This window comes from Mirounga leonina, unplaced genomic scaffold (genome assembly GCF_011800145.1).
Source record: "Mirounga leonina isolate KUSES-001 unplaced genomic scaffold, KU_Mleo_1.0 Mir_376, whole genome shotgun sequence".
Taxonomy (NCBI): Eukaryota; Metazoa; Chordata; class Mammalia; order Carnivora; family Phocidae; genus Mirounga; species Mirounga leonina.
In genome coordinates this window covers 2,188,093-2,202,159 of record NW_023270718.1, presented here as the reverse complement: position 1 = coordinate 2,202,159, position 14,067 = coordinate 2,188,093, and the positions used below count along the sequence as shown (strand labels likewise).

General features: G+C 51.6%; 2 protein-coding genes across 3 annotated transcripts in view; one reads left to right on the top strand and one right to left on the bottom strand.

Annotated features, from left to right (window-relative positions):
* ERCC1 (ERCC excision repair 1, endonuclease non-catalytic subunit) overlaps window positions 1-11,556 on the top strand; it is a 32,829-nt gene extending 21,273 nt beyond the window's left edge. For both annotated transcript variants that reach the window (XM_034986763.1, XM_034986764.1), the window contains 6 exons: window positions 804-903; window positions 3,098-3,174; window positions 9,455-9,554; window positions 10,757-10,828; window positions 11,067-11,135; window positions 11,455-11,556. In XM_034986763.1, the coding sequence (XP_034842654.1) occupies window positions 804-903; window positions 3,098-3,174; window positions 9,455-9,554; window positions 10,757-10,828; window positions 11,067-11,135; window positions 11,455-11,508 (472 nt within the window). In that variant the 3' untranslated portion in view covers window positions 11,509-11,556. The remainder of the gene's footprint in view (window positions 1-803; window positions 904-3,097; window positions 3,175-9,454; window positions 9,555-10,756; window positions 10,829-11,066; window positions 11,136-11,454) is intronic.
* POLR1G (RNA polymerase I subunit G) lies at window positions 11,436-14,060 on the bottom strand. The gene is made up of 3 exons (XM_034986762.1): window positions 13,978-14,060; window positions 13,457-13,598; window positions 11,436-13,101 (listed from the first exon to the last, which is right to left on the bottom strand). Exons 1-3 carry the CDS (start codon window positions 13,997-13,999, stop codon window positions 11,703-11,705), a joined length of 1,563 nt encoding a protein of 520 aa, XP_034842653.1. The 5' UTR covers window positions 14,000-14,060; the 3' UTR covers window positions 11,436-11,702.
* Between the last annotated feature and the right edge of the window lie 7 nt (window positions 14,061-14,067).

Below are 14,067 nucleotides of genomic sequence, written 5' to 3'. Positions count from 1 at the left end.
GGGCCTGGGCTCTTGGGTCTGAGGGAGGAGGGGCCTGGGGGCCTGGATTCCTGGGTCTGAGGGAGGAGGCGGCTGGGAGTTTGGACTCCTAGGTCTGAGGGAGGAGGGGCTGGGGGCCTGGACTCCTGGGTGTGAGGGAGGAGGGGGCTGGGGGCCTGGGCTCCTGGGTCTGAGCAAGTTGGGGGTCGGGTCACTCATTCCCAGACATCCAGGCCACGTCAATGAGAGCCAGGATTTCTCTAATCTCTACCCCCGTGAAACACATTTCCTCTCTACTCCCCGGGGCCCTTCTCCAGACGGAGCTAGAGGGGGGAAGTGAAACTTCTAGGTTGCTGTCCTCCCTGCAAAGTAGGAGGGCTGGCGGCTGCTGGGCAGAGATGTCCTGTCCCCTAGTTTCCTGGGTGGAGAAGCCACCCCACCCCCTCCCTGCCAGCGCCCTTTGAGGCCAAAGCAGACAGTGCCTGGGATGGGCCTGCCTCCCAAGACTAGCTGCACAGTGTCCCCCAGTCCCCGCTCTCTAAGCCCTGGTCTCCTATCCTCTACCCAAAGCCCAAGTCTCTTCCCTGCCTCCGTGAAGAACCTGGGGTCCATCCCCCTGGGGAACCAGAGCCAGGCAGCCCTTGCTGCCAATCCCACTGTGCGCCTGCCTTGCTGGATGACCTGGGACAAATCACTTCACTTCTCTGAGCCTCAGATCCCTGTGTTGCCCACGCCCTCTGCCTTCCAGGGAGAGTGAAGAAGGGCTCCTGGGGTCTCGGGGAGACCGAGACCTCTCAATCCCTCCCTTTCCCCTGCCCCCCCAGCCTCCGCTACCACAACCTCCACCCAGACTACATCCACGAGCGGCTGCAGAGCCTGGGGAAGAGCTTCGCCCTGCGGGTCCTGCTCATCCAGGTGGATGTGGTAAGCAGTGGTCACTTCCCCACTGGCCTTGTTGACCCCATCTGTGAAATGGGTCTGAGGGAGGAGGGGGCCTCACAGCATCCAAGTGGACTGTTGAATCACGAGGGAAGATGCCAAGTTGAAACCTCAGTGAGGAACCACTTCTAACATCCGAGATTGACACCCTATGTTGGCCCAGGGGGTAGGAGGGTAAAATCATCCGTCTCCTCCTTCCCCACGCCACTTCGGCCAAGCCCAGCCCTCTGCTACCTAAATGTGTCTTGAATCTGTGTCATCCTCTCTGTCCACCCAGCCCGGCCCACCTGGGCCCTGACTCCAGCCTCTTCCCTTGTCTCCTGGCCTCTAGCCTCAACCCCTCCCCTCCTTACACCAACCTAAAGCACAGATCTGCTGTCCAGATCCCTCCGTGACTCCCCAGTGCCTTCTGTGGCCCATGAGACCTTGTGCGACCACCCTCCTGCCCCACTCTCTGGGGTCATTTCTTTCTTTCTTTCTTTTTTTAATTTTTTATTGTTATGTTAATCACCATACATTACATCATTAGTTTTAGATGTAGTGTTCCATGATTCATTGTTTGTGCATAACACCTAGTGCTCCATGCAGAACGTGCCCTCTTTAATACCCATCACCAGGCTAACCCATCCTCCCACCCCCCTCCCCTCTAGAACCCTCAGTTTGTTTTTCAGAGTCCATCGTCTCTCATGGTTCGTCTCCCCCTCCGATTTCCCCCCCTTCATTCTTTCCCTCCTGCTATCTTCTTTTTTTCTTTTCTTAACATATATTGCACTATTTGTTTCAGAGGTACAGATCTGAGATTCAACAGTCTTGCACAATTCACAGCGCTTACCAGGGCACATACCCTCCCCAGTGTCTATCACCCAGTCACCCCATCCCTCCCACCCCACCCCCCACTCCAGCAACCCTCAGTTTGTTTCCTGAGATTAAGAATTCCTCATATCAGTGAGGTCATATGATACATGTCTTTCTCTGTTGGACTTATTTCGCTCAGCATAATACCCTCCAGTTCCATCCACGTCATTACAAATGGCAAGATCTCATTCCTTTTGATGGCTGCATAATATTCCATTGTATATATATACCACATCTTCTTTATCCATTCATCTGTCGATGGACATCTTGGCTCTTTCCACAGTTTGGATATTGTGGACATTGCTGCTATAAACATCGGGGTGCACGTACCCCTTCGCATCCCTACATTTGTATCTTTGGGGTAAATACCCAGTAGTGCAATTGCTGGATCGTATGGTAGCTCTATTTTCAACTTTTTGAGGAACCTCCATACTGTTTTCCAGAGTGGCTGCACCAGCTTGCATTCCCACCAACAGTGTAGGAGGGTTCCCCTTTCTCCGCATCCCCGCCAACATCTGTCATTTCCTGACTTGTTAATTTTAGCCATTCTGACTGGTGTGAGGTGGTATCTCATTGAGTTTTGTTTTTTTTTTTTAAGATTTTATTTATTTATTTGAGAGAGAGAGAATGAGAGAGAGAGATCACATGAGAGGGGGGAGGGTCAGAGGGAGAAGCAGACTCCCTGCCGAGCAGGGAGCCCGATACGGGACTCGATCCAGGGACTCCAGGATCGTGACCTGAGCCAAAGGCAGTCAACCAACTGAGCCACCCAGGTGCCCTCATTGAGGTTTTGATTTGGATTTACCCTGGGGTCATTTCTAAGCTTCTCTGTGGTCACCCCTTTATATTCTCCATCACGTACTCTGTGAATCACAATTCCTCAAGCCCTCTTTCCCCTCCCATCCTTTGGACAAGTTGTTCCCTATGTCTGGAATTCTGTTTTTGCTCTCCTTTGCCTCCTTCGCTCCTCCTCATCCTCCCTCAGGTCTCAGCTCAAATGTCCTTTCCTCCAGGAAGCTCTCCCTGATCCCCTAGGCAGGTCACATGTTCCTGCTCTCCCATCCCAGTCCTGGTCACTCTGGCTCATCACTGTACGGGGACAGTTTTATCTACCTCATCAGACTGTGAGCCCCAGCAGGCGGAGCCTGGGCTGTCTTGGTTACTGTGGGGTCCCGGCATTGCCCAGCACAGGTGGGCACCCAGTCAGAGCTTAGGAAGTGTCAGTCGAGTGGAAGGTTCTTGGCATCCTAACCTACTGTGTTTTCAAGACTATAATCCCTTGCTTTCTACCAGATTTCTCATTCTGATTTTCTTTTCCATCCAGAAAGATCCTCAGCAGGCCCTCAAGGAGCTGGCCAAGATGTGCATCCTGGCTGACTGCACCCTGGTCCTTGCCTGGAGGTGAGACTGAGGCTCCCCACCCAGGTCAGGCTCTATCCCGAGAGTCATTCAGCCTCTCTGCCCCATAGACCTTTCCTTCTCCTGCCATGAACTCCCCATATGAGCCTGATCCAGGCACTGCCTCCCTCTGAGCCTCAATTTCTTCATCTTCATTAAGACCCTTTAAAATAGGGTCTTACTATCTTAGAGGGCTGTGGTTACAAAAGCAGGTGACGTAAATCAAATTGCCAGGACCATACCAGGCACTGATGAGTTAGACATAAAGTCTGTCTGAATAATTAATTCCACATCTAGGTTTCTAAAGATTATTTAGATTGGCTAATTTCTAATTGGAAAAAAAATATCCCTTCCTCACACCATAAAAAAAAAATTAAATCCTGACAAATTATAGACATTAAAAAAAGTGTTCAAGAAATCTTACAGGAGGATATTATAATCTTGGGGTAGGAAAATTCTTCTAAAGCAAGACCCAAAACCTCGAAGCCATAAAGGAAAAGGTTGGCTGATTTGAGAATATTAAAACTCTAAAACTTCTGGGTAGTAAGAGATACTGTAAATAAAATTAAAAGACAAGTGACAAATTATGAAAAAGTACTTGCTGTGCATATATATATATATATAAAATAAAGACTTAAAATTTTTTTTTAAGATTTTATTTATTTATTTTGATAGAGACAACGAGAGAGGGAACACAAGTGGGGGGTGGTGGGAAAGGGAGAAGCAGGCTTCCCACGGAGCAGGGAGCCCGATGCGGGACTTGATCCCAGGACCCTGGGATCATGCCCTGAGCCGAAGGCAGACGCCTAATGACTGAGCCACCCAGGCGCCCCAAGACTTAACATTTCTAATTTATATATGTACATATAAGTTATACAGTGTTAATATATTTAAATACTTATATACACATATTTAAACCTATTTATTATATATTTATCTATGTAAAGAAATTCCCACAGGTCAATAAGAGCCTAAATAAGAGTCTAATTCAGATTGCCAAAACACATGAAAAAAATATCAACCTTATAGCTTATCAAGAAAAAAGTAAATTTTATTTTATTCTATTTTTTTAAGATTTTATTTATTTGAGAGAGAGAGCCCAAGTAGTGGGGGGGTGGGGGGCAGAGGCAGAGGGAGAAGCAGACTCTCTGCTGAGCAGGGAGCCCGATGCGGGGCTTGATCCCAGTACCCTGAGATCATGACCTGAGCTGAAGGCAGACGCTTAACCGACTGAGTCACCCAGGCGCCCAAAAAAAGTAAATTTTAAAAAATGAGGTGCCGTCTTTCTCCTGTAAATTTGGTGAAAACGTCTCAGATGGATAGCATGAAACGGGCACCTGCACGTTTGGTTGGTGGGAGACTTGATTGGCTATTTACACAAAATAGACACCGCTCTTCAATGCAGATGTTCCCGCACCAGGATTAGCCCTGCTTGCGTGTGCAGATGTCCATCCGCGATGACGTGGGCCATCACTGCACATCAGAGGGTGGGAACCAGAGTTGCAGAACCAAACAGTACCATATTTTTACTTATAGACAGAAGGGAGGAAAGGGAGCTGTGTTTCTGAACAGACACGTATGTAGATAAACTAGAAAGGGCTACAAAGGCTCCAGGCCCTGGACAGTGTTGACCTCTGGGGAGGGTATGAGGTCGGCAGTGATGGGGCTGGGGGGGTTGGGATTTACTCTCTCCGCTTCTGGCTTTCTTCCGAATATAGACTGGTTAGGCTTTCTTTTGTTAAATAAATGGCGTGTTCATGTAGTTCTAAAATCAGAAGCGATATGAAAGCAGTTTGTGTGCATACATATATACATACGTGTATATGGGATATACACGGCATATTTGTAGGTGGCGACATAGACATGTATGTGTGTTTGTTGTTCTGTGCCTTGCACTGTCGTGTCGTCACCTGGAAGTCTTTTCTTTGCTTTTTTTTTTTTTTTAAGATTTTATTTGACAAAGAGAGCGTAAGCACAAGCAGGGGGGAGCGGCAGGCAGAGGGAGAGGGAGAAGCCCCGATGCAGGGCTCGATCCCAGGACCCTGGGATCATGACCTGAGCTGAAGGCAGACGCTTAACCGACTGAGCCTTCCAGGCGCCCCCCCCCCCCGGTTTTTTTTTTCTCTGTCAGTATAGAGAACAGCCACCTTCTTTTTTTATGGCTGTGTAGTATTCCAATATAGTGTTCACATTTTTAAAAATATTAATTTTTTTTAAAGATTTTATTTATTTATTTGAGAGAGAGAGAGAGCATGAGCGGGGAGAGAGGGAGAAGCAGGCTCCCCGCAGAGCAGGGAGCCCGATGCGGGACTCGATCCCAGGACCCCGGGATCATGACCGAGCAGAAGGCAGACTCTTAATCGACTGAGCCACCCAGGCACCCCTAAAAATATTAATTTTTTAGAGCAGTTTTCAGTTTATAGAGAGTCATCAGGAAGTGCAGAGAGTTGCCACACAGCCTCTCTCCCCCTGAATGTGTTTTCTCCTATTATTTATATCTTGTATGAATTCGTGTGGTACATTTGTTACAACTCATGAGCCAATATTGATATATATATATTTTTTTGTTTACTTTTATTTATTTATTTATTTATTTATTTATTTATTTATTTATTTATTTATTTATAAAAGATTTTATTTATTTATTTGACAGAGAGAGAGAGAGGGAACACAAGCAGGGGGAACAGCAGAGGGAGAGGGAGAAGCAGGCCTCCTGCAGAGCAAGGAGCCCGATGCGGGGCTCGATCCCAGGACCCCGGGACCATGACCTGAGCCGAAGGCAGACGCTTAACCGACTGAGGCACCCAGGCGCCCCATTTTTGTTTACTTTTAAAGATTTTATTTATTTAAGAGAGAGCGGGGGAGCAGCAGAGGGAGAGGGAAAAGCAGGTACCCCACCGAGCAGGGAGCCAGATGCGAGACTCGATCCCAGGACTCTGGGATCATGACCTGAACCGAAGGCAGATGCTTAACCAACTGAGCCACCCAGGCGCCCCATCCAGTATCGATATATTAACCAAAGCCCATAGCTTACATCAGGGTTCACGCTCTGTGTTGTACATTTTGTGGGTTGGTATGTGTCCATAATTACTGTACCATACAGAATAGTTGCACTGCCCTAAAGATTCCCCTGTGCTCTACTCATTTCATCCCTCCCACCCCCAAACCCCTCATCCTTTTAGTCTCCATAGTTTTGCCTTTTTCAGGATATCATATAGTTGGAATATACATATATATAGTATAGAATACGAGTATTGTCCTCGTGTGTAGGAAAAAAACCAACCCAGTTCTTCCCTAATGTGGGTCTTTTTCCTGTGTTGCTTTTACTACTCATACAAAACACTTCACTTCTGGCCACCAGATGTGTCAAGCTTTTTCCCTACGCCCAGCCGTTCTCTGCAACACCCGCTGGGTGTCCTACGGTTTAACGCCAGTTCTGACGCCGTCTGCCCAGAGATGGCATCGGATCCCATAGGTGAAGGGCTCAGTCCAAGATCGCCCCCGACTTTAGTCGCCTGTCACAAGCCCAGCTTGTATTTCTGACCAGCCCGCTTCCAGGGACCCCCACCCCCACCCCCCGCCTCAGGTTCGGTTTGCTAGAGTGGCTCACAGAACTCAAGGTAACACATTTATTGGTTTAGTAAAGAATTTGTTAAAAGGTAAGAATCAACATCAAGATGGTGAGAGACATAGGATGAGATGTACAGAAGGGTCCTGAGCGCAGGAGCTTCTGTCCCTGTGGAATTGGGGTGCGTGACCCTCCCCGTATTGACGTGTTTGCCCATCTGGAAGCTCTGAACCCCCTGGTATTGGGATTTTATGGCACAGTCAACTGTTAGTCCATTTCCAGCCCCTACATGGGTGGGGCTGAAAATCCCAAGCTTCTGATCAGTTCTGGTGACCAGCCCCCATCCAGCTCCCATCCAGGAGCCCACCCGGAGTCATCTCAATAGAACAGATATGGGGACGCCTGGGTGGCTCAGTTGGTTAAGCATCTGCCTTCAGCTCAGGTCGTGATTCTGTGGTCCTGGGATTGAGTCTTGCATTGGGCTCCCTGCTCAGCGGGGAGTCTGCTTCTCCCTCTTCCCCTACCCCAGCCACTCTCTCTCTCAAATAAATAAAATCTTTAAAAAAAAAAAAAATAGAACAAAGATGCTCCTACTGCTCTTTTCACTGAGGAATGTACAAGGGTCTCTGGAGCTCTGTGCTGGGAACCAGCGGCAGAGACCGTAGAAGTTTCCTCTTACCTCACGGAAGCCTTTTCAGATTGGCTTCTCTCACTTAGCAATATGCTTCTAAGGTTCCTCCATGCCTTCTCATGGTTTGGTAGCTCACTTCTTACTGCTGAATATCCCATTGTCTGGATGCACATTCTTTCCCAGCTGTGTAATATTCCATCAGGCAGCCAGGCCGCGTCACGACCTTGAACTCACGACCCTGAGAGATCAAGAGTCGCATACTCCAATGGAGCCAGCTGAGCGCCCCCGTCTTAGTTGTATATTAAAACAAAAGCAAGTGTAAACATTACTCTGTTTTGTGGGAAGTAGCGTCATGTAAAGTTAAGGGTGCTGTTTCTCCTAGCCAGCTGTGTAATTTTGGGCAAGTGACTCCACCCCGCTGGTCTGCTTCCCCCTCTGTATAATGGTTTGAAAATAATAAGTGCCTTATAGGAGCTCTCGGTTCTGGAAGCTTCTGAGCATAATGAGTTAGAGCAGCGCCTGGCATGCAGCTAGGCCCCCACAAGAGGGAATGTTTCCTATGTCTTTACATTCCAAATCATGGAATGTTTTGCAACCGTTAAATAAAAGAGGTCAAGCTCCTTCTGCTGACATGGAAGGACATCCTGCTTATATTGCAGAGTGCAAAAATGAAAGCAAATTCTAGAACCAGACACAGTGTGCTAACCTGAGGGTCCTGAACAAATTATTAAGAACCATAACAATAATCCTGCTGCAGTGAAAAGCCGCAAAGCCCATTTAACAAGGAAAAAAAAGGGGCGCCTGGGTGGCTCAGTTGGTTGGGCGACTGCCTTCGGCTCAGGTCATGATCCTGGAGTCCCGGGATCGAGTCCCGCATCGGGCTCCCTGCTCGGCAGGGAGTCTGCTTCTCCCTCTGACCCTCCCCCCTCTCATGTGCTCTCTGTCATTCTCTCTCAAATAAATAAATAAAATCTTTAAAAAAATAAAAAAAATAAAAAAAAAACAAGGAAAAAATAGAATTAGAAAAATGAATGTTTCTTTCAAGAATATGAACCGTCACTTAATCAAAAAAACACTGCTTATTAGCTAGGATCTGAAGGCCAAGATGCCTCAACCCTGAATCCTTTATTTACTTCGACTCAACTCACTCTTCGCAAGTTCCCCAAACAAAAAAGGCCAGCTTCTTCCCAGCGCCAATAAACTTGAGTTACTTTCTTCCGCACACAGATAGAGCCTTTTTAAGATTTGGTTATGTCACCTACCTCTGAAGCAGTCCGTTACATGTCAGAAGAACCCATGCCTGGGCGCTTGGGTGGCTCAGTTGGTTAAGCAACTGCCTTCGGCTCAGGTCATGATCCTGGAGTCCCGGGATCGAGTCCCACATCGGGTTCCCCGCTCAGCAGGGAGTCTGCTTCTCCTCTGACCCTCCCCCCTCTCATGCTCTCTCTATCTCATTCTCTCTCGCAAATAAATAAATAAAATAAAATAAAAAAGAAGAACCCATGCCTGATGTGAAAATTAATGGCGATCATCAGGTCATGTTAGCTGCTATAAGATTCAGCAGTCAGCTCGCCCGCCTGCCCGCCCGCAGCCTTTCTCTCGAAGGCGTGCTAGATTAAAAACCGACAGTGGGAACTGAATGCCTCCTAAATTTGTCTTCCTGGGGTTGGGAAAAGAATAACAGTGTTTCTGGTTTTTTCTCCTTCTCAAACTCCACATACCCACTTCGCTTCCAGAATAGCTCACATTTCTTAAACAGGTCTCTGAGCCCCCAGCACCGTTCTGAGCGCTTGGAGCCAGTTCTACCATCCGCTCCACTTTACAGATGAGGAGACTGAGGCCCAGAGAGAGAAAATCACTGGCCCTGGGGTCACTCAGGTGGGAAGGGGGAACCTAAAGCCAACGGATCAGGCTCTCAAGCTCTGCCCCTTAGCCAGCAAAGGTGCGCCTGGCCTGGGTTATCACCAGGGGACATTTAGAGGAGCAAAGTTTATTTTTTTCTCTATATTAGAGTTAGCGTCATAATGAACTGAATCTAAAACATGTCCCCCTCCCCCTGGCTGACCCGAATGTTCTCACCCCAGCCCTGAGGAGGCCGGGCGGTACCTGGAGACCTACAAGGCCTATGAGCAGAAGCCGGCGGACCTCCTGATGGAGAAGCTGGAGCAGGACTTCGTCTCCCGGGTGAGGGCACCGCACCTCCCCGCCTGGGCCTCCCCCAACTCCTTCCTGGGGCTTGAATCCAGCTTCTCCCCATCCCACCCTCAGCTCCCTCTCCCCTTTCTCACCCACACGGCAGCCAGAGGGGTCTTCCTAAGCATAAACTTCATTCTGCCCTCCCCAGCTCAAAACCCTCCCATGGCTCCCCAGTGCCTTCAGGGAAAGCCTGGCCTTCTCACCACACTCTACAAGGCCCTGCCTATTCTGCCCAGCAGCCCCATCCGCCCCTGGCCTCGGATTCTGTCACTTCTCCCAGACCTGGCTCACTCCTCTAAGCTTGTGCCTTTTTGTTCCCTCTGCCCGACTACCCACCTAATCCCATCTTTCACATCTCAGCTCTGATGCCTCCTTCTCCAGGAAGCCCTCCCTGATCCCCAGGCCAGGTCTAGTGCCCCTGCTGGGGTGCCCCCCCCACCCTGCCCATGTGGGTCACCACTGTCAGGAGCTGATCTGTCTCCCACACTGGACTGGGAACCCCAGGAGGGCCGGGCCGGGCTTCGTCTCTATTGTGTCCCCAGCACCACGCAGCACTCAGTGGGTGGTCAGGGAGTATTGGCTGAAGGAAGTGTTTAACCTGGGCTCCAACGACTGAGTAATGGTGGACATCCACCACCATCCCTGAGGTGGGTACTATGAGGGCCCCCCACTAGCCTGAAAAGAGGCCCAGAGGGGTCAGTTCCCATGCCCAGGCCTCACAGGAAGTAAGCAATGGGCCCTGGTTTTGAACTCAGAGCCTGTGGTCTTCCCCTGGGCAGAACAACTCAGGAGAAATAGCATTTATCTTCTCATCATGTGACTGACACCCTCTCACCTAGTTGGGGACCACTCTGAGATGAACTTATTTATTTATTTATTTAAATATTTTATTTATTTGAGAGAGCGAGCACAGTGGGGGGAGGAGCAAGAGGCAGAAGGAGAAGCAGGCTTTGCAATGTGGGGCTCGATTCCAGGACCCTGGGATCATGACCTGAGCCGAAGGCAGACACTTAACTGAGCCACCCAGGCACCCTACTAAGATGAACTTTTAATCAAAGAAAAAGGCCATTTATTGAGCATCTCCTGCATGCAGGCAGTCTGGGGACACAGTGGTGACCCAGTGCTGCCCTGCGGGCTCACTCGCAGTCATTTCTCTTATGATGCATCTCTGCCTTCTCCTTCCCTTCCAGGTGACTGAATGCCTGACCACAGTGAAGTCAGTCAGTAAAACAGACAGCCAGACCCTTCTGACTACTTTTGGGGTAAGGAATGATTCCCTTATCCCAATGGCATTTTGAAACCCTTGCCTTTTCAAGGAACCCCCACCCCACACACACCTGTTTCCTTCCACCTCACTGCCCCCTTCTCCCCATCCTTCCTGCCTCCCCTGCCCTCCCACAGGACCTCACCTCCTTCCGGGGATCTCTTAGACCCCCGATCAGCTGGGGCAGGGTAGTCTCGTGCTCCCCATCTCTGACCCTTCACTCCCACCTTCCTCAGTCTCTGGAACAGCTTGTGGCCGCATCGCGGGAAGATCTGGCTTTGTGCCCGGGCCTGGGACCCCAGAAGGTAAGAGCTGTGGAAATGGGCTTGAGGGGCCAGGGGCAGGAGGGAGCACCAAATAAATGGGACCTCAGATCCCAAAGCTCTAACAAGGTTTTGGAAGGCCCACAGTGCTTCTCCTACAGCTGAGGAAGACCGAGGCCCAGGGAAGGTGGGGAACAGCCCAAACTCACACAGCAAGTCTGGGACAGATTCAAGATCCGGCTTTCTCTCCTGGCCCCCAGAGCCCTGTCTGGTTGAGAGGGAAAGAAGCAAAGCCTACTGCGGATATAGCAAACAGATGGCTCATTTAATGACCCGCCCCTCCTTTCTTGCTCTCACCCAGGCCCGGAGGCTGTTTGATGTCCTACACGAGCCCTTCTTGAAAGTGCCCCGATGACCGCAGCTGGGAAGAAGGCCCTCGGTGTAATAATAAAGCCGTTTTCTGGCTCAGGCTGCTGCTGGCATGCTGGGGCAGTCACCGGGAGCAGGGGTGGGTTGGGGGTGGGGGAGTCCTCTGCGCTCGCTCTCTGCTGGCCCAGGCGGTCACCTCCAGCTTTTCTTCACTGCAGCCCTCAGTTTCCCTGGAGGAGACTACACAGGATCCTGCGGTAGCTTCTTCCGCTTCTTCTCCCATCCTGCGGGAGCCACCTCCTCCCCCGACTCCAGACTCAGCGGCGGCTCTGGCATCTCGTCCTGGGATGCCGTCTCTGGCACCCCACTCCCCTGGCCCCGCTTCTTCCTCTTCTTGGTGGGCGCCAGATCTGCCCTGGCCTCAGGCTCCCCCTCATCTGGCAGCTGCAGCTCCAGCACCTCCCCCTGTGGGTCACTCATCTCGGCCCTTGGCTCCGTTGCTTTGTGGCACCGTTCTTTCTTCTTCTTCTTGGCGGATGGCTGCGGCTCAAGGTCCCCTGGTGGCTCAGGCTCCACCTGAGTCTCCCCTACCTCTGCCCCCGGCTCCCCCGCCGCATTTTGCCATTTCTCTGTCTTCCTCCTCTTTTTGGTGGACGCCAGAGCTGCCTCAGCCTGAGGCTCAACTTCGTGTGGTAGTTCAGGCTCCATCACCCCCCCTGGGAGCTCCAGAGGGCCCATCTCTGGCTCTATCGCCTCGGTCCCTGGCTCCATCATTACTTCGTACCCCTTTTCTTTTTTCTTCTTCTTGGAGGATGGCAGCGGGTTGGCTTCCTCCCGTGGCCCCAGCTGCAGTGGAGACTCGGCCGGCATCCCTTCCCCTGGCTCCCTCCCTTCTGTCCCCTTCTGCCTCTTCCTCTTCCTGGTGGGAGAGAAGACTGTCGCTTCCAGAGGCTCCCTTTTAATTGTGAGTTCCGGCTCCGCCGGCTTTTCTTCAGGCGCCGGTGTCTGCTCTTCTGGTTCGACCATTTCTGCCCCTTTGGGCTTCTTTTTCTTCTTGGTGGTGGACAGAAATGGTGCCCCCGGGGGCTCCGACATCTCAGCCATGGGTTCTGCTGCTACGGGCTCCATCACCTCTAGTTGTTTTAGCTCCTGTTTTTTTTTCTTCTTCCCCACATCCACCCCTGGGGACCCCAAAGCTGCGTCCACCTCCAGGGCCCCAAGCCCATGCACCGCCTCCTGGGGAACTGAGGCCTCTGGTATATGGCTCTTCTTCTTCCTCTTCCTTGAAGCTGGTGACTTCAGTGCCAAGACTGATCCAGGCCCTGTTACCGGGAGGCTACCTCCAAAGGCACAGAACCGAGGCCTCAGGCCAGGGGGGATCTGTGGTGGGGGGCTTGCTGGGATGGGCTGCAGCAGGGTCCCGGAGGGGGATTCTTGGGGACCGTCAAAGATCCTTAGGCTGCCCTGGGGGGCTGGTGCACAGGTGAGTCCGCCTCCCGCTTCCCCTGAGGGAGCCAGCAGGATTGCTTCTCCAGCCTGGGGGCAGCTGCTTCTGAGGACCCGGTAGCGGTGCCGCTTGCCCGCCAACTTGCCCTTCACAATCCGGGAGCCCAAGAGAGGCACTAGCCGCCCATTGAGGCTGAAAGGAGAAAGCAGAAGGCAGAAGCTTCATCAGATTCCAATGGTGAAAGGGAGGAAAAGAGCTGAGAAACAGCATTTTTTAAAAAAGGTTTATTCATCCATTTGAGAGAGAGGAAGCACCAGCATGGGAGAGGGGCAGAGGGAGAGGGAGAAGCCAACTCCTGCTGAGTGGGGAGCCAGATGCCGGGCTTGATCCCAGGACCCTGAGATCATGACCTGAGCCAAAATCAGACTCTTAACCAACTGAGCTACCCAGGCGCCCTGAATGCCCGAGGAAAGCCCCTCTAAATTCCACTCAAATTCAGCCACTGCGGTGGGGCGTATTCCCCAGGAGGTGGCCTGGGACCACTCACCAGTCTGGGGCGAAGTCTATAGGAGCCTGGATAAACCACAGTTCCGTATCTGGATCCCTTAACACCTCCAAAGAGAAACGAGTGGGCTCTGAAGCTGGGGACGTCGCGGTGAAGTTGGGGGGACAGGAGAACAGAGCAGCACCTGCAGAAGAGGAAACGGGAGCCTGCTGACACTTCCCCGCGGATCCAATCCTCCAGGAGGATTTTAATTGTCTCGGCCCATTGGTCTCGGCCTCCTGAGCGCCTCAATCCCCTCACCCGGCCTCTTCTCTCCTGCCTGTTCCCCAGAGGCACCCCAATCTCCACCGAGCCAATTCCTGGGGGCGCCCTTCCCTCCACCGGTAGTTTCCCCCACCCCATACCCTCCCTCAGACCGAAGTCCCTTCCTCGCGGGAAATACTCTCTCCGCAGGTCCTGTCTCTGGGAACGTCCGTCTTTCCGTCCGCATGCCCCCGGGGGCCCCTTTCCCCTCCAGGCAGCCAACTCTTTGCACCCCGCCAGCCCGCCCTGATGCCACTCACCGCCGGACGGGGTCCCCGCCATGCCGGGACCCAAGCCTCCCTCAGACCTAGCCGCCAAGAGCCGGGGAGCGGCGCTGCTGACCACGTGGA

What these genes read in the sequence shown, in the direction of transcription:
- POLR1G (XM_034986762.1), bottom strand. Translation starts at nt 13,999, where the DNA reads ATGGCGGGGACCCCGTCCGGCG. An exon ending in GGCGGGGACCCCGTCCGGCG is followed by an intron (nt 13,599 to 13,977) that starts GTGAGTGGCATC and finishes CCTCTTCTGCAG; the next exon opens with GTGCTGCTCTGTTCTCCTGT. An exon ending in ATAGACTTCGCCCCAGACTG is followed by an intron (nt 13,102 to 13,456) that starts GTGAGTGGTCCC and finishes TTCTCCTTTCAG; the next exon opens with CCTCAATGGGCGGCTAGTGC.